Genomic DNA, 17,907 nt, shown 5'->3' with positions numbered 1-17,907 from the left:
GTTCCGATCCCAAATTAGAAATTAAAGAAATGATTCCAAGTATCGTAATAGGGTTTAGTGCACACAGTAGGATTGTGAGGCAAGCATAGCGCGTATTTGGAGAGTCCAAGTAAGCGTTGCTGAACATTTTAAAAGCACCGTCTTTGAGTCACATGCCCAGGATTTAGTACCCGGTACTGTAGCTTGTAAAATGTCCAAATCCAACGACTTTCAGTTGTTCTAAATTTTGTATCATGTAATATTTAAATATGCTGCTTATCCAAGCAGGCGCGCAAAGGATTCGAGAATATAATAATATTAATAATTAATACTGTGCTTCCTTGGGCGATGATGCGTATCCATACCAGATACGACAAAGCATAAATTTGTAAACAACAAACGTCGGTATCACGTGACATAATACTGTGTTGTATTATGTTTACAAATTCAGCCAAGCGCCCAAGCCTGTCTGTTAACTTGCTAAATTCTAACAAATTAAAGCAGTTATGGTAGATGAAGATTAGGTTATACACTTACTTTTCTGTAAGCAATATTGGTAGGTAACAAACAGTAGGTTGTTGCCTCACTGTAATGACTGCAAAATAGACCAAACACTGAAAGATAAAAACACCATAAATGCTGCAAATTTTTTGGGTTTGAAAATGAGAGATTGACTGATTGAATCGAATGGTTATGATGCTAATTCAATGACGTGACCAATTTTATCCTGGAATAAATCGACGTAACCTCAATACAACAATCTCAGTTTTAGGAACAGTTTACAACACACCATGGTTTTAGATTTTACATTTTTACAGTATATCAAACTTCCTAAATTGTACAGTACCATTTTCCATTTACAGATTTGGCTGTAAATAGCCTACCGTATTGATAAACTCCATGGTTTTGGAATTGCAATAGAAAGAAAGTCAAAAGGTAACATGCAAATAAAAGCAATAGTTGGATTAGCCTATGGGTTTGCACTTATTTTTTCTTCTACTTAAGCAAGGTCCACTTTAGGTTGAGGTGAAACTTGCAAGTATTAAGGCAAAAGATCTATTACTGAAGTTGACACTTATATAGTTGTACTGAACAGATTTGACTTACCCAACATGAGATATATTAAAAGCAGGCTAACTACTGAAATAAGATTTCTTTAGAAATAGAATTGTTAGTGAGGTCTAAGATTCCAAATAGAATTGCCTTTGAATACATAATAATTGGGTCTAGTGCACAACCACAGAATACATTTGTATACTGGACCCCAGCTACTCAAAGTGTGACATCATTTGGTTGTACACTGCAGCATTAGACCCTAATAATCTTTGTTATCATTGGTATCTTAGTAAACTGCTTTCAAGTGTTCATAAATGTCATAAAGCTGAAATTTTTATGTTGTAACCAATCCTATAAACTTATTTTTTGTATTAGAGTTTTAGTTTTCTGATTTAAACACAAAATACAATCATAAAATCATAGAATTATGTCATTACAAGATGTAGTTGTTGGTTATGTTACCGAACTCAATACAACAGTTGTCCAACCACGACTTACAGAATGGTGGAATCGCATTGAGCCACATTATGAGACTGCAAAAAGAGTTTTGGTGTTTGGGATTATCGCATTTAACATTGCATGCATTTCATTGATAATCTCAGCATTTCTTTTTGGCACGATCTACTTTTATAATATGCCAACAATATATCACACTTTTCCGCTACATTTTCAATACGACAGGTAAGTTTAAATAACGTAACTAAAATTTAGATTTGTTGGGGTTAAAGCAGTCCAAAATTAATGGTATAAACTATTGGTTCTTAACTGCCAGTCAGCAAACAAAAGCAGTATACAGATGTCTTTCTCTGAATTGGATACCAGAAGAAAAACTCTAAATACAATGATTTTCAATCAAACTCACTTTGAACATACATGTTTTGTAAGTTGTCAATGTGTTGGATGCCACAATGTGCAATTACAAAATAGTGCTATAACCAAAAGCGGGATGCTGTTGTTATATTATGATGCAATGATTTAACTGTAGGTAATCATAATGTTGGATAATGAAGTTCCAATAATATTTTTTGCAAAGTTCAACTTTCACTGTTTTGTTTACTCTTTAGATTTAACACATTTTTCATTCTGATAGTGGAAACTGGAAGGTAGCCCTGATCCTCACAGTTTTTGTAAGGGTTAATTCAACCAGTTTTGTTAGTTTAATCAACGAATAAAAATTAGATTAATACGTTTTTATGCTAATGATCTGCAAAGCATTTCTTTCAATTTTAAAGCCTTGAAAAAAGAATAGTTCAAGCTTTTTGTGTGGTTGTAGAAGTTTATTAGCTGAGACACTATTTATGTATGTTTGGTTTTGTATCGTCTAATTAATATGTCACGGGCAATGTTCCCTCTAAGCTGCGCAAATGCGCACTGCTGACACGGTCTCCGCGCAAAGAAAATCTGTGCTGCGCACAAGAAAAAAATCCAACCTGAGTTGAAAATAAACGCATAATAATGGCCGCATGTCTGATGTCCACAGTGCGCATGTCTGATGTTGCTCACAGTGGTCCAAGTGACCGCTCAGGGAGTTAGTGTGTTTGCTCAAACTCGTGAAAAATTAGAGGGAACATTGGTCACAGGGTATAATACATATATCACAATATGGACGTAATATGGTTTCTTGTATATATCCGTAATTGATATGACATCTACCATGCATCATATGAGGTGTGCAAAACCACCATACTTTTTATATTGAGTTTTGTTATTGTTGCCACTTCAGGAAGTGATGAATATCATTTAATTATGGCTATGCTATGCAATGCTTCAGAAGCAACTTTTCGCTTTCTTATATTTTAGACACGTTTATGTTTTTTGTTTTAAATTTAAGGCGTTCTTATGAGCATAAGATGTCTTTCCACAATTCAACAGATAATCATAAATATGTTATATATAGACAGTAGAAGCCGCTTAAGATACCCCATAATATGATCAGCCACTTTTACGACTATTATGGTATGGTCCCATTTTTTTCCATATGTACAAAAATATCCAACTTTTTGTATTTAGGTGTTATTGTTCAATTTCAAAGGTGTTACCCTTTTAATCTTGAATTCACCTTGTTACATACAAACATACATGTTTTCTGCCTACATGACTTTGAATTGTGCTATGTGTCACATCACAATTGACATCAATCTGTTTCTAAGTTCTAACTGTCAACATTTTTTCTTTATTGATACTGTTGTTGTTGGTTGTTATTTTGTGACTGATATCTACGTTGATTTAGTTTTTTGGCACAAATCATATGCAAAGAAACACAAGTTAGTTTTTTATGACTAACCAAGTTGATCCAGGTCTGGTAAAAGGAACTTGACAGGCTTGTGTCCATTTGGGTAATGTGACGTATATGATCCCAAAGTGGTTGTTGAGTGGTTTCTACTGTAATTTTGTCGTTGTTATACTAGAACTTTTTCTTTTTGACATAAGAACTGAATTCCTGGTTCATGTATCTACCTATACATAAATAATAAATGCTACCCAATAATCTCATATATGTGTTTGTGTAGGTTGTGTATGCAGCAGCACAAAGTATTTGAAACAAGAGGCAAAGATTTATGGCAACAGACTTACAAGCAGAGATGTTTTCCAGTGTCAACTATTCTGATGGCATCACCAAAGGCTCCAATGGTTAGTTTATTTGTATGGTTTTGTATGTGAGATAACTGAGTGTTGTTTAACTACGTCATATGATTTTTATCTCATGGAAATGAAGCTAAAATATATTGGGACAAAGAAACCATATTTCTAAATACTGTCACTCAATCTTTTCTGAAATTCAATTTTTTTCAATACTTAAAAATATAATGTAGAAATCTACCAATGCATCTTTTTGTCATACATCTAGCTTTTACAAGAGGCTCAACAATATAGCATAGTGGTGAGAATGGAACTACCTGAAACACCATCAAATTTGGAGATGGGAATGTTTATGGTGAAAATGGATGTGAATGGTTATACACCAGGTGGACCCAGCAGACCATTCATAAAAAAAAGCAAATGGACTGATACCAACTATGGGACTGACACCACACCTAATGTTACATATTCGTCATCGCGATCGGTTGGTATCTTGCGTTTTATGTGGACTTCTGATCTTTCCATACATTGTTATTTGTTCTTATGTTCAAGAAAATTAATCAAAACATCTGCTATTATTTAGTCTTATATTTATTTGCTAATACTTTCTCTTTCGACTTTCAGAATGTGAATGCATTGTGTTGCTGTCATGTTTAAAATTTTTAGGTTTCTCTGCAGTATAAATCCCCCATCATTCATTATATGTACAAGGTGTTTTTTTGGCCTTTACTTATGTTTGGTTTTCAACATGAATCACAGAAATTGGATGTCGTATTGTATGAAAATCTCATGTTGAAACAAGTAAGCTTTTCGATTTTCTCACTTTTTCCTGTTCATTAACACATACTAATAACAACTGGCTTGTTTTTTCCTCCCAATCATGCTTTGGACAAAAAAATGAAATGATTGGTTGGTTCAATTTAACGTTAATCCTGTAGTACGTCCTAGTTTGATGTAAACATTTTTATATAGAATAATCTTCTTTTGATATAAATCATAATAATTAACATAGTACATGTTGTTAAAGATACTGTCACAACCAAAATTTGTATTTTTTACATCTTTACTAAGGCAAATCTAAATTGGAATGCTTCAGTGTATATTGAACATCCATCCATTGATATATACTCTGCTCATCTTGACATAACGGCTCAATTCACTGGATTACAGCATCTTCTTTACCGATGGCCAATTCTTTCTTTTTTGTTGGGAACAGCAGTTTTCTTTTTGCCAGTCTTGTTCACAGTGATTGTTTTGTTTTATTTCTGCATTTGGAGACCACTTTGTGGACCCAGAACGCCATCACCAGAAAGAATCTTTTCAAGACAGAGAAGACACAGACAACGAACATTATCTGATAGACAAGTTCCATCTCCCGATAATAATGGCGGTGCATGTAGGTTACATGTCTTATGTCCGTCTTGAAAACGTCAAATATTTTTAACTAGCTGATTTCAGATTTCTAATACCAAACAGTTTCAAGCAATCTTCAAATTCTCATCCAACTAAAAACTATAATTATAATAAACGAAAGTCAGGTAGTTGTATTTAGTAAACACCTTGTTTTTATATCTTCTGCAAATCATCTGTCCAATTTATGTGACATTAGAAATTAGATTTTTTATCTCTAAATCAAAATGATGGCTACTGATATTTAGCCAATACTGATGAGGAGAACGATCATCATGATGCAGCTCCCATTGAAGTAGTTGGAGGAAGCAATGATGACGAAGCCGTGGAGGCAATCCCACACTCCCGTCGATCTTCATCCTCTTCTATTGAAATGCTTTTCCAGCCCGCCTTACTTACTGAGAGTCAGTCCACTTCCAGTTACGTTATACCCACGATTAATTCTTCAGAAGAAAGTTCTCATCAGAGTCATCAACACGATGTAAAAGACAACGAGTAAGATCATGCCTCTATCGTGCTAAATTTGGATGTGAAAAGATTCTAGTTAAAGGTATCACTGGGGTGGATCATAAGCATTCCATGTTCTCTTCACAGAGCGACAGAGGAGATTGGTGAAGATGAAAACCAGCTAAGAAGACGGGTACTGGAACCAGATACGTAGAATAATGTGAGGGATATATCCTAAATGTCTGTAATTGGTGTGTATAAATATATATTCTGTGATTCTCTCTGTCAACTACGTGTCTTCATAGATGACAAGCATGCTGTTTCAATCATTAATCATCACATTATTCCTACAAAAATGTAACTCGTGTGGAAGTATTGAAAATTGTGAATGTTAATCACTTGACGTAATTTCTGCGCAAAATGTGTTTTACAAAACAAAAGATTGATTTATGTGGTTCAATTCTGATTCTGTTTTTGTCGTAAAATGTTTTATTCTTTGGGGCTTTATTAATCTCTTTAACTATCTGCTTAATTGGGTTCCAAGTTACCTTTGCACTGATAAAATGCTGCCTCGTTTCTGAACGGTTAATTTTCCTTTTAAAATGGCTGTGATGTTTTTAGTACTGTCCTGTGCAATTGTCTTCAATAACGTTTTTACTGGGGCAGGTGTGATAGTTACAAAACCGTTAGCAGATATGTTGAGTTATTTGTATTTTAACAGAATAAATCGGAGCCTTGCCTCCAGCTAACCGTTTAAAATCTATTTCGCAACCCCTTCCTTTTACTTTTATTAAGTTTTAATGGTACATGTGTTTTAAAGCTTGTGATCTTTTTTAACGTTGTTTCTGAAGAACATACTTTCGTATGCAAGTTACACATTCTTCACCATATACATTCTTTTCGTAATTCTGCTTAATTCTTCTCATTTTCTTTTTTCACATACACAGCTCAATAAATTCAGAGAAAACATGACAGATGTGGACTGCTTAAATCTCATCATGTGTAAATAGCGATAAAACGTTCAGTAGGTAGCGGAAAGAGCAACCGGGTGGTGGTTGTCCTTCATAAATTACACATACCCTGTAAATGTTATTTGTTTGATATACAAAACATCTTCGAATTATTCCAACAGACATTACGTTTATAAGTTTAATCTCAAGAGGATTTGTGCACTGATAAATACAAATGCTTATTGACTTGTCTACGTGAGTGCCTTGTGTTTGCGTTTCTGGCCACAGAGTTCTTGTGGTGACTACATCAGATGTTTACTTTTTCACTCACCACCACGGTCAGGTATTTCTGCACTTATCTTTTATCAAGTTCTGATACGAACTAAACGTTTCACTATAGCATTGTAAGTGCTTATGCTGACGACTTGAAATGGTTTGAATCCAAGTTTGGATATTTCCAGGTAGAACAGAAGTGTTGTCAAAGCTACCAAAACAATGAATTTTAAATTCTATTAAAATGTGAATTAGCAAGCAGAGAAGATTTACGTCAGCCGTCAAAGGCATTTTATACTAGGATAAATAGCGGATATGCTCAATACGAAAACTCAGTGATAAACAGCTGTAAAATTGTGGCGTTTTAGGATCCGAAGAAGCTCATGTACTATGCTGACTGTCCGCGACAAAACAATGTATTGATTTTTCATAAAAATGTTCACATGCACAAACGTATACACACGCAGTGTAATATTTGCAGACTTTATCGCGGTTTTACGATCAAGAGCAAAATGTAGCGAAATTAAAATATGTTACGGAATATTTTTGTATGGGAGAAAGATTAGAGACGAAACGGTACACAGTAGTCTAGTATATAGTTCGGCACAATGTTGGGTACAATGATCTTCTTTAATTAGTACCCAGAGTAAAAAGTTTTTATGATTGACGTTAACATATTAAGTTTATAATCTAATAATAACTAACCTGCTACCAGTCAAAAACGAGTTAAACAGGAGTTAAGACATTAGCATTGTATGTTTATTTAGGTACTTACAAAACTCGTTTTTATAAGATTTACCTGTTTGTTGTTTATATCAATAATCATCTTAATCAAAATATGTCACCCGAATCAAATTAAATTTGAAGTTTCTCTTGATAGCCATTTCATCTTTTGTTAATTGTTTACCGCCAAAACATCTTTGAATTGTCAGTGGTTTTTAATTTCGGGATCGCTTTACATTTGATTGGTCGCCGATCCTCAAGCGTCTTCCAGTTCAACGTGTACCAAACATTGTCTCTGAAAACTGATAATAATCAGGGATCTTCAAGTTGTAGGCCTACTTCAGCACTTGTAACGCCAAATATGTAGTCTACACACAGATTGTGTCTGACATGTCGAGATAAAACGGGTAGTTTATGTAAAAGTAGCCCTAAACCTAAATAGAACGTAAAACGATGACTGCCGTGGGCCATTTTAATTTTTTGTATGTAAACAGCTCTGTGTTTTGTTACTTTGATAGTTGAGCAACGCTACGTTAGTCAGTCAGTATACAAGTAAGTTGCGTGTTTAGCAAGCTTGGTTGTACTTACTACTTTTTCTTTTCTTGGTTGTTCTTTTTTTAGTTGCCAGGTCCAGTGTGGAAGTAAACAGTCATGACGCATTTCAGCATTTGTATACTAAGCCCCTGCGACCCAAATTTTGACATCATTTGGTTGTACACTTCTGGCACATAGCCGATTAATTTTTGGTTTGGATAAAATAGCCTATAGTGCAGTAGGCTACGCAGTATAGTAGGCTATGTCATATTAAGTTGAAAATGTGTACCTAATTTTGTGTTTTCTTATTTCGGTAACGAACAGTCAGTGAAATAGACGCTTACTTTACTGGCTACCAAAATACCAATGACGTAACTGGCTAGCCATTTAGAATTTTATGAATAAGCAATCTATTCTGAAGAGGCTAAATTTGGGTTGGAGCATCAGTTAAATCTCAAAAGATAAAATTAAAATATGGCTGAATTCTGGACTATCTGTTTGTTGTCTTTTACTTACTACTTTTTGTCTTATCTTTTAGTCAGTGTACCCTAGTAGTAGTAACTCTTTTCAACAACACCATGAGTGTAAATCCATCGGAAAAGGAAACTCTGTCAATTATTGGCAAAGCTGCAAGTAAAAACGGAAATGAACGTCTTCGTCACCCTTCTGACGTTGATGTGAATTTGCCTTCGGTTGTAATTACCAAAGAGAGTAAGTCTGGTTTTGTCAAACAATCACCAGAGAAAATCGTCGGAAACGGTAAGCCACATATGTATTTTACCAAATATATTCATTTAGGGCTTTGTTAAGCTGCAAAGCTTGAGTTATTCCATCGTTGGGAGGTCGAAGCTCGTGTCGAAAAGAGCTGCTGCTGTTGAAATAACAGAAATGGAACTTCTGCTTACCGTCATTTGCTAGCGCACCACATGCCACTGTTGAACTTCAACTTGATTTCCATGAAACTTTTTTACAAGATTAAGATAAACGACTTAAAAGTTGTGTATTTCCCAGGAAACTTGCAGCTTAACGTGGAACAGCATGGTCCCGTGAAAACAGCCCTGTCAGTTTCTCGTCGTTCTTCCGTCGCTTCGTCCATCATGACAAGCTGGAGAGTTGCTACGACAGCAGTTATTGCTTCCAACGCCCTTCAAGATACCAAAAAAGAAGTAAGCTAATACATGCTATACTGTAACGCATAACTTGAATACAGTTTTACTTACTTTTCATTTCTATACGCAACCAGTCACAAGGCCCAAGCTTTCCTAAAAGTGCCGAAAATAATGAAATAGGCTTATTCAATTTCCGGTTTTATACAATGATGTGAACGATTTTCATGACATAAATGTAAGAGTTCACCTGTATCATTCCTTCCAATCTAATTTCGAATTTCATTCAACAATCTAGTACTCAAGCCTATGTCTCGGATGTTATTCTAGTCTCTAGTAGTCTAGTGGAATTGGAATATATTGTATGACCATGTACATAAAATTAACATTTGTATGGACGAACTTTGTCGAGTTGAATGCAAGTTCAACAATATCAGAATCCTGGCTGCGGAAGACTTCACGACCGATAAATATGAGACTTATTCAATATAATCAGAACAACACAAGCTATAACCACGTAACCATGAATAATAGCTGTGACACAATGCCGACCGAAGCACAACTATAATGGTTACCAAACAATTTGGTTATAATAAGTCTATTGTCTATCATCAGCAGCAATATGCAAAGAAAGAAGAATCTTGAGCATACTGTATAAAAGGTTACGACATAAACAAACGATTTCTCAGTTTACATAATTTGACTTAATGCTCATTTATTACACAGGCCAACAAAAAAAATTTTTTTTCAAAAGGCATGCTATGTTAGATCGATTTAGGGGTATATCAGGGGCGCTGAGTCCGAAAATGCCATTACTTTTGCTGAATTGGCTCTAGTTTTTGAGATATTGCTTCTTCCTACATATACCATGAAAAGTTAGAAATGTATGCTAGTGAGTAACATAAGTTAATAAAAACTGAAGCCATGTGAAGCAGCTATTTAGTTTTGCCCAAATTTTGAGCTGTCTGGCACAAATTCCTGTGAACAGCTTGTGCACGGAGATAAAAACATTGTAAATGAACCTTCCGTCGTGATCGCATCCTTTTACCCCCATTGCACATCAAATTGGGTTTGATGAAACAATTTGTCAAGACCTTACAAGATGGTGCTTGTTTTGATTACTTGTGCAAAGTATTTCCTGGTCTTAGTATTAAAAAGCTGAAAGCAGTAATTTTTGATGGGCCACAAATACGAAAATTAATTAAAGATCAAGTTTTTCCATCACATATGACTGAAGTTGAGAAGGCAGCCTGGCACTCTTTCGTTGCAGTTGTAAAAGGATTTCTTGGAAACACAAAATCAAGCAACTATGTGGATCTCGTACAAGTGATGCTTACGAATTTTCAAGCTCTTGGATCAAGGATTAGCGTAAAAGTTCACTATCTATTCAGTCACTTAGATCGCTCCCCTGAAAACTTCGGAAATATGAGTGAGGAACAAGGTGAAAGGTTTCATCAAGATATCAAATTAACGGAAGAGAGATATCAAGGTTGATGGGATACTCACATGATGGCAGATTACTGCTGGTGCCTAATGCGAAGCTGTCCACAACAAGACTACAGGCAAAAGTCGTACAAGAGGACTTTGCTGCAGATGACTTCAAGCTAATTCGAGTAAATAACTAGAGTGCATCTAAGAACTGCACTAATGCACATCCTGAGATGGATATATTTCTTCATAAAGTGTTTTGCTTTGAATACTCCGTGGTAAATGAAAAAAATTGATTGCTTGTTCATTTCATCTGTTTTTACAAATTGTCGTCTTTCTTGTGTAGGCTTAGGCATACTTGGTTTGTTATTACCAAACTACTGCTATTTATTGTTCACTTCAAGCAAGTTTTAATGTGGTATTGGAAGCTTAGTCTCACAAATTGCAATATGTTAGGAGAATATGATGAAAATACGAATAAATGGGGCATTTTTTGTGTTGAATATATGGAAAAGAATAGATTTATGCAGCACTTCTTCATTTAACTAATCTCACTGTGTCTTTAGCTTTTTCTCATTCTTGTGGTTTTAGTGCAGATAGACTTACTGCAACATTTAATATAGGCTGTTCCTTAAGATAAAATGCAACCTATAGCTTCAAATTTAAAATGTACGAAAAATATCGAAATTTGCTAATATCTTAAAAACTAGAGCCAATTTGCAAAAACTAATGGCATTTTCGAGCTCAGCGCCCCTGATATACTCTAAAATCGTTGTTACCTTTCATGCCAAAATTTTTTTGTTGGCCTGTGATTATCGATATGCATATTTCTATAACTTCTACGTCATAGACTTCTGTTAACTTCATGTGGTGCAAATCACTGTGTATCAGAGATATAGACGGGCCTTATATTGTTAGTCCGGACCCGAAAGTTAAATTTACTGAATGAATCAAAGTCTTCTTTTGATGCCATTCTGTGGCTGTCATCCTTTTTTAATTTGCGCTCTGCGGTAGGTTTTTAACGCACAGCGCATTTGTGCATTTGTGCATTTTTTTTACATTTGTGTAAAAAAAGAAAAATTATGCTGCAAATGTAGCGGAGTGTGAGTATATTCGGGCCCGAATAAAGCCCGAACCCAACCCGACTTACAACTATGCTGTGTGTATAGTAATTGTATGATACTCAAAAGTGAAGTGCTGTGGTGAATTTGAGCCTTCTCATAGGTGGTTAGAAAAATGCGGGATTCTAGTGCAAATATACCTGTCCTGCCTTTGCCGCTCGCTGTTGGTTTTCTGGTTTGCAATTGCTTAGTGCCTGGTTTGGGTGAGTATAGAAGTGTGCTGAAGATTATAATCCTGGCTTCCTATATATCAGATTTATCTGCTTCTGCACAGCATTAACACTGGCCGCATGCTTTTATTCGTTGCATAATGAATATCTTTTAGGAACTATTTTATCTGGATTTACATTTTTCTGTGTTGCCACCACCCTTGACCAAGAGGATCGTGAATTAGTGAAACCCAAAGCACCTGGAATGGTAAATATCTTATTGCATTCTCATTTTAAACATTTTGATTTAATTTTAAAACGGGTTTGAAGCGTAGATCAACAGTTCACATTTTGATTTTTGCCAGATGTGCACTAACTTATTAATTGGCACTGCTCAACTTTTCACGGTGACCTTTCTGTTAGTTGGTTGGTTTTGGAGCATTTCTTGGGGCCTAACCATGGTCTACCTTGCTCTGGATCATAACGACCGCAGTTCCAGGCCTACTAATCTGAAACGTCTTCCACCGTGACAAACCTTCAATGAAAATTTCGTTCACAAATGGTGATTGCAGATTAATTAATTATTTATCCTATCTGAAGCCACTCCGGGTTTTCTCAGATACTTCACTGACGCTATATGGAAGACAAACATTAAAGTCCAAATTCCCTGCAATGCATTTTCTGCGTCTTGTATCAGTCTTGCATTACATTATCTCTGCGCTTATGCACCGCTAACATTTTGCACCATCTTTTCATACGTTTACATTTTCACTTTTTTGTATTGTGCAGTATGAATGCTTGAACGTTTTTTTAGTTTTTAAAGAGTATATTAAAAGCAGTAAGTTATGTCTTGAGACATGTAAATCCAATAGTTCATCAAAGTGTGCCACAACAGTTAAATCTGAAGATAAAATAACAATTCATAAGTTGAACCAAGGTGGAACCAATGCACTCTCGAAAAGAAAAACAGAAAGGACACCATCAAACCACCCATAATAATAATAACATAATGAAACCACCCATGTTCTCCCTAAGCAGTTTGCAAATAAAATAGTACGCGACATAAAAGTAATGACAGTAATCAAGATGACTCTAGCAATAAATTAGTTATTAAAAAACATTAATAATTAAAAACCAACACTGTAAGTTCATCATATGATTCAGTACACCAATAATGAAAAAAACATTCTTCATCACTACATTGACTTTACCAACAGAATATCGAAACATTATTATGGAATTGATAAGCTGGAGACTAGGGACCTAGTTAAAGAAGATTTATGGCAACACAGCACAGTTCAGCAGCAGCAGAGCTTAAACACGGAATACGACGGCAAGAAGGAGTCGTGTCGTTATGAATATTAAAGTGAAAACAAATCTTAAAAGACGGATGAAAAATTGTTTAAGTTATTAATATGAAGGGCAAGTCCAAAAACAAGTTGGCCTTAAATCAACGAGCAGTTGTCAATAAATATACTTAAGAAAGGATTTGTACCAATACGAAGTAGTTTAGCAGTTATTCCAATATTGGTATTACAGCATAATTCAATGCAATACCCTTCTATTGCATGTTTTCATACTGTAAGTAGTGGCAAATAAGAAAAATGCGATGAAGGAAAAAAATGATTACGCAAAAATGCCTATGATTGAGTTGGTAGCCTAATAGCTCAACCTAAATATCGCAAGCTAAGTGGTCACAAAACACCAAGCCAAAGCAGCAGTGGATGATTAAGGAGGTGGCTGAATGGGCTGCAGTCAGGGGCGTCTTAATGAAAAAGTGATAGATTTGCTTTAATTCATGGTGTTAAATTATAAACTATACGTCTGAGTCTGTTCATTAACAAACTTTAACGTCTAGCATTGTATTTTATTCCTCCGCAAAGGGCCCCCGACTCAATTTGAGGAATGGGTCCAATCTTAATCCGCCCGTGCACAGCAGTCTTTAAAACAAAACAAATCGTTTGCGCAACTCCTTCCAGATCAGGTCCCGGTCTTTTCTTGTTTTCTTCATTAGACCATTGTTTTCATGGACTCGCCTACTTAAATATGGCAACGTCTCTTCCATCCCACCAATTGGAACCGACTTATAAACGAGGAAACCGTTCACGGCTTTAAAAGATGCAATTATAATTATTGATGCAATCTAAACTAATTTCATTTGCTCAAAGGAAGATATTTGAAAGAGTGAGTTACATGTGGGATGACCACTAAGCTGAGATATTTGTGCTTGATTACATATATCGATAAATAATATATAATGATGATACATATATGATATATTTTAACGTCCTATCACTTTCCATTTTAACAAAGAAGTTAATTTATATTTTACCTAAAGAGTTTGAAAGATGATCAGACAATCCGTAGATTTGTGCAAACGTAACTTGTCCAGAGCTTGAATCGATTTTGTTCCAAATCATTCTATCAATAGCAAGCGTAACACTTTCCTCATTGTGAGTCGCCACAGTCATGTTGATAGCTGGCTTGGTTTGAGATGAAACTCGTTGCAAAACGTGAGAAACTACTCTGTTGTAGCTGCACGTATTAAACATAGCAAATATAAAAAAACATTTCATAAAACCTAAGCAAAAAGGCACCTACAATACACCTCTAATTATATTATCATCCACACTGCACTTACTTGTCATTGGTAGAATTCCAATCTTCGCATATGGGGTCCTCTCTGTTTTTAGCTGCGGCCCTGTGTCTTTCAGCATTCATGTAAGCACCTCGGACTATCTTGGCTCCAAAATGTAGATTAGAACGTAAGCAGAAATCCAAGTCTTTCTTCACATCATCCAGGGCTGACTGCAAAGTTTAAGAGCACTGTTTCTTTTAAAGGTGTTTGTGTATGGCATGATTTATTCTAAAATGGAACAAAAAGTTGGTATCATCTAATTTTTTTCCAACGGTGATCAAATTCGTTTTGATTATTTTCTTTCAATAGTAAATTCCATTTTAATATTTTCCATTGTTGTAAAGTCTCTTCATTGTCCTTCCGTTATTAGCTTATCCTGTTTTCGGCTAAAGATTTAAATTGTAGGTCAATGGCATGGTATTATATAATCTTTATTCTCGGACTGAGAGGTCTTTGTACGACTTAGTTAAACCGGGCGATGACTCCTCAACGCTCGAGCCATGGTTACCGAGCTAGCCTTTGTTCAAGTTCCGATTGTGACAAATTTTTTATGTAGTAATTTCTACATTTATAACTGTCCACCAGGTCCACTGAACAGGAGGAAGTAACGTTATTGCCCTGCCCAAGGACATTACAACGGTATGGCGCCATTGGTTATCGAACACAGAACACAAGCCACATTTTTGTGACCATTTGGACCACTTGGCTACCGAGTTGATAATGTTTAGCATTTGTGGTGACCAAGTATTTAAGCAAAAATACCTTTAAGTAAGCTTGGTAAGTAGTCTGGACAGTTGGTTTCGTTTTATTGAACCTTTTCATCAACGATTTTGCAACAAGTACAATTGTCGGATTGATGTCGGTGTATTCTGCATCAAGCATGATGTACACGTCTTTCTTCTCTGCATAACTAAGTACTTCGAGTAGCTGAAGCATTGTCCCATGCACTTGCTGGTTTTCATCTGCAGTAAACAATGGGCTCTCCTATATAAGGTAAACATTATTACACAATGAAAGACAAAAATATTGGCGGTAATACTCAATATCAGATCGACATATTTGCATCTTGATTTGCATAATTATAAAGGTAAGAATAAAACCAATCGCAACGGCTGCCAGAAACAATCAAAAGGCCTACTTCAAATTTGTTTGCAAGGCAAGCATCAAACATTTCAGTCAAATCATCTTCGTTGCCTTTGTTCAAGTGCTGCGTAATTTTTTCCTGTTGTAAATAATGCAAACGTTTGTATAAATAAGCCAGTTATTTTAACGCATTCATTTCTGTGGTTTTTTTGTAACGCTTTTAACAACGTAAGCTTTTTATGCAATGATACGCTTTGGTTTCGGTATTGTATAAAGTTTATACGATAGTATAAACATACAGTATAATATAATATACAGTACAGTTACAGTATAGCTAATATACAGTGTTTTCTTGAGGAGGAACTGATAACATTTCGAAGCGATTTTGAACTCAAACCGAAGTTCAATATCTCGTATCAATCGTTCTGGCTACAGAACCAAATCAAAGAGAAATACCCTCACGTGTGGAATCGGGTAAAGTTTTTATCATTGCCTTTCCCAGCTCATACTCGGTAGAGCGTGCTTTCAGTGCCGTGACAATGCTTCTGGATAACAAAAGAAACCGTCTTGACATAGTAAAACGGGGAGATTTAAGATTGTTCCTATCCAAACTGAAACCCGATATGAAGAGGCTGATGACATTGCATCAACCTCATCCGTCTCATTAGAGTTGGACATTAAGTTGTGATAAATGGAAAATAACTTTGGTTTTACTTTTTTGTCGAAGGGGTTTTTTATACTCTGTTCGTTGTCCAGGGGGGTGCTATTACAAAAAAGTTTGGGAAACACTGGTATAAACCATATAGGCCTAATCTTGATTACAAAACTATACTATATTATCGTCGCATACGCAAAGTGACGATTTCATTAAAGCCGTTAACTTCATCTGCATAATTTTTGGCCCTTGAGAAATGGCAACATCACTTGTTTTTTTAACGCAGTCCAGCAAACTTTTTACGTTCTCTTCAAACCATGCCTTTTCCGATCTAAAGAAAAAAATTAATTGAACATTTCCATGTAGTAATCGTATAATCGCAGGCCTTGTAAATACATACCGAGTATAGTTTATAAAACTACAGAAAACAAATTCATTTTGTTATCTGTAAAATTGTTATATTGTTATTTATCTTTTTATAAAAAGTAAGGACAGAAAGTGCGAGTATACATTCGTACTGTTTGTCCAAAACTCGGTTTAAAGATTCTTCTTCGACAGTGGTACACAAAATTAGTTTCAATCCAGCATCGTTCAAAATCCTTGACGTTTTCATAATTTCTTCGTTGTTCGTTCCCAAACAAAACTGGCCGTAAAAAGTCCAGCGCATGAATGCACCAAACGCTCTCCGACCGAACACAGCGATGCCAATATCGAACATCTATTCACACAAAAAACCGCAGCGACTGTTAGCACACTTCAAATAGCCAGGGGGTATTCTAACATCCTATACCTAGCCTATATCTATCTACTTACCTTTATACCATTGTTGACAACGAAATCGTATGAACATAGCTTTAGCACAGCAGCAGCTCTTATTAATGATAGGGTATTTGCTTTCTCAAATCCGGTTACTTGCTCTGCAGTATGGCTTATGTGTCTTAAACTACGCGCTACAGAAGTGTTGTTTTTGACTTCGGTCTGCATACATTTCAGTGAAGCAGGCCTAGCTTGACAAATGTTCGACCACTTTAGCCCTTCACTTTTCTTATATTTGAAAAACGTGAACTTCGCTGCCGGTTCTTTAAACATTATTGGTCTACTAAGCCAATGGACACTGCAACAACGAACTCTACGTGGGAATGATATGCTATTCATTGTTTTTGCTGCCTTTAGTTCTTACGTCCTTTTAACCCAGTGATTCTCAACCGGGATGCGCTAACAATCAAGCACAAATTTCGCACTGACTTTGTTTAGAATAAAGTTAAATAATAGTTTATAATATGTTCAAATTTGATTTCATTCGATGCGAAAGCTCTTAGTTTCGACTGTGGGTGCCGCAAAATCTTTTTGTTGTTTGCAGGGTACCAAAAGCCAAAAAAGGTTGAGAGGACTGTTTTAACCGATAGTAACCTCTATGCTTTCCTGCTAAGCGGTAACGCCCCCATTTGTTGATCTTGTAATCTTCAACCATGTGTGACGTTTGGAAAAGAATATGAAGTTCACGCTAGTTTTTACATGTTCGATTCAAAGCAAGCTTAACTTTTTTATGGTTAACATGATATCACTTTTATCTTATATCACTTTTATATAACTCTATTGGATTTACTGTTCATGCAATGCCTTTTTAAATACTATTTTAAAAGAATGGGTTCGTGTGGAATATTTACTATAGATATCTTATACATTTTCAAAAACCATATTCATCTACCGCGGGTAAATAACAAGCAAACACAGAGAAAGCCTTTTCGCGCTACCCACTCAAAAAGCATAATGGT

At 35.6% G+C, this 17,907-nt stretch overlaps 3 protein-coding genes across 4 annotated transcripts; 2 read left to right on the top strand and 1 right to left on the bottom strand.

Moving 5' to 3' along the window:
• The first annotated feature begins 473 nt into the window (after positions 1-473).
• On the top strand, positions 474-6,674 carry LOC143461579 (seipin-like). 2 transcript variants are annotated; one of them, XM_076959344.1, is made up of 7 exons: positions 474-915; positions 3,546-3,666; positions 3,884-4,099; positions 4,282-4,416; positions 4,687-5,011; positions 5,274-5,520; positions 5,620-6,674. In XM_076959344.1, the coding sequence occupies exons 2-7, from the start codon at positions 3,553-3,555 to the stop codon at positions 5,684-5,686; spliced, it is 1,104 nt and encodes a 367-aa protein (XP_076815459.1). In that variant the 5' UTR covers positions 474-915; positions 3,546-3,552; the 3' UTR covers positions 5,687-6,674. The 2 variants fall into 2 exon arrangements, with proteins under 2 accessions (XP_076815459.1, XP_076815458.1); XM_076959343.1 differs by lacking the exon at positions 474-915 and adding an exon at positions 1,065-1,716.
• Positions 6,675-8,041: 1,367 nt separating this feature from the next.
• Positions 8,042-12,610, top strand: LOC143461580 (uncharacterized). Its single transcript, XM_076959345.1, has 5 exons — positions 8,042-8,711; positions 8,964-9,118; positions 11,711-11,810; positions 11,933-12,024; positions 12,122-12,610. Exons 1-5 carry the CDS (start codon positions 8,531-8,533, stop codon positions 12,284-12,286), a joined length of 693 nt encoding a protein of 230 aa, XP_076815460.1. The 5' UTR covers positions 8,042-8,530; the 3' UTR covers positions 12,287-12,610.
• A 48-nt stretch (positions 12,611-12,658) lies between these two features.
• On the bottom strand, positions 12,659-17,542 carry LOC143461578 (hydroxyproline dehydrogenase-like). Its single transcript, XM_076959342.1, has 8 exons — positions 16,946-17,542; positions 16,651-16,850; positions 16,328-16,463; positions 15,533-15,616; positions 15,157-15,378; positions 14,398-14,564; positions 14,089-14,291; positions 12,659-13,865 (listed from the first exon to the last, which is right to left on the bottom strand). The coding sequence occupies exons 1-8, from the start codon at positions 17,285-17,287 to the stop codon at positions 13,699-13,701; spliced, it is 1,521 nt and encodes a 506-aa protein (XP_076815457.1). The 5' UTR covers positions 17,288-17,542; the 3' UTR covers positions 12,659-13,698.
• Between the last annotated feature and the right edge of the window lie 365 nt (positions 17,543-17,907).

The sequence above is a fragment of the Clavelina lepadiformis genome, chromosome 6 (assembly GCF_947623445.1).
Source record: "Clavelina lepadiformis chromosome 6, kaClaLepa1.1, whole genome shotgun sequence".
Taxonomy (NCBI): domain Eukaryota; kingdom Metazoa; phylum Chordata; class Ascidiacea; order Aplousobranchia; family Clavelinidae; genus Clavelina; species Clavelina lepadiformis.
This window is presented reverse-complemented; position numbering and strand designations above follow the sequence as displayed.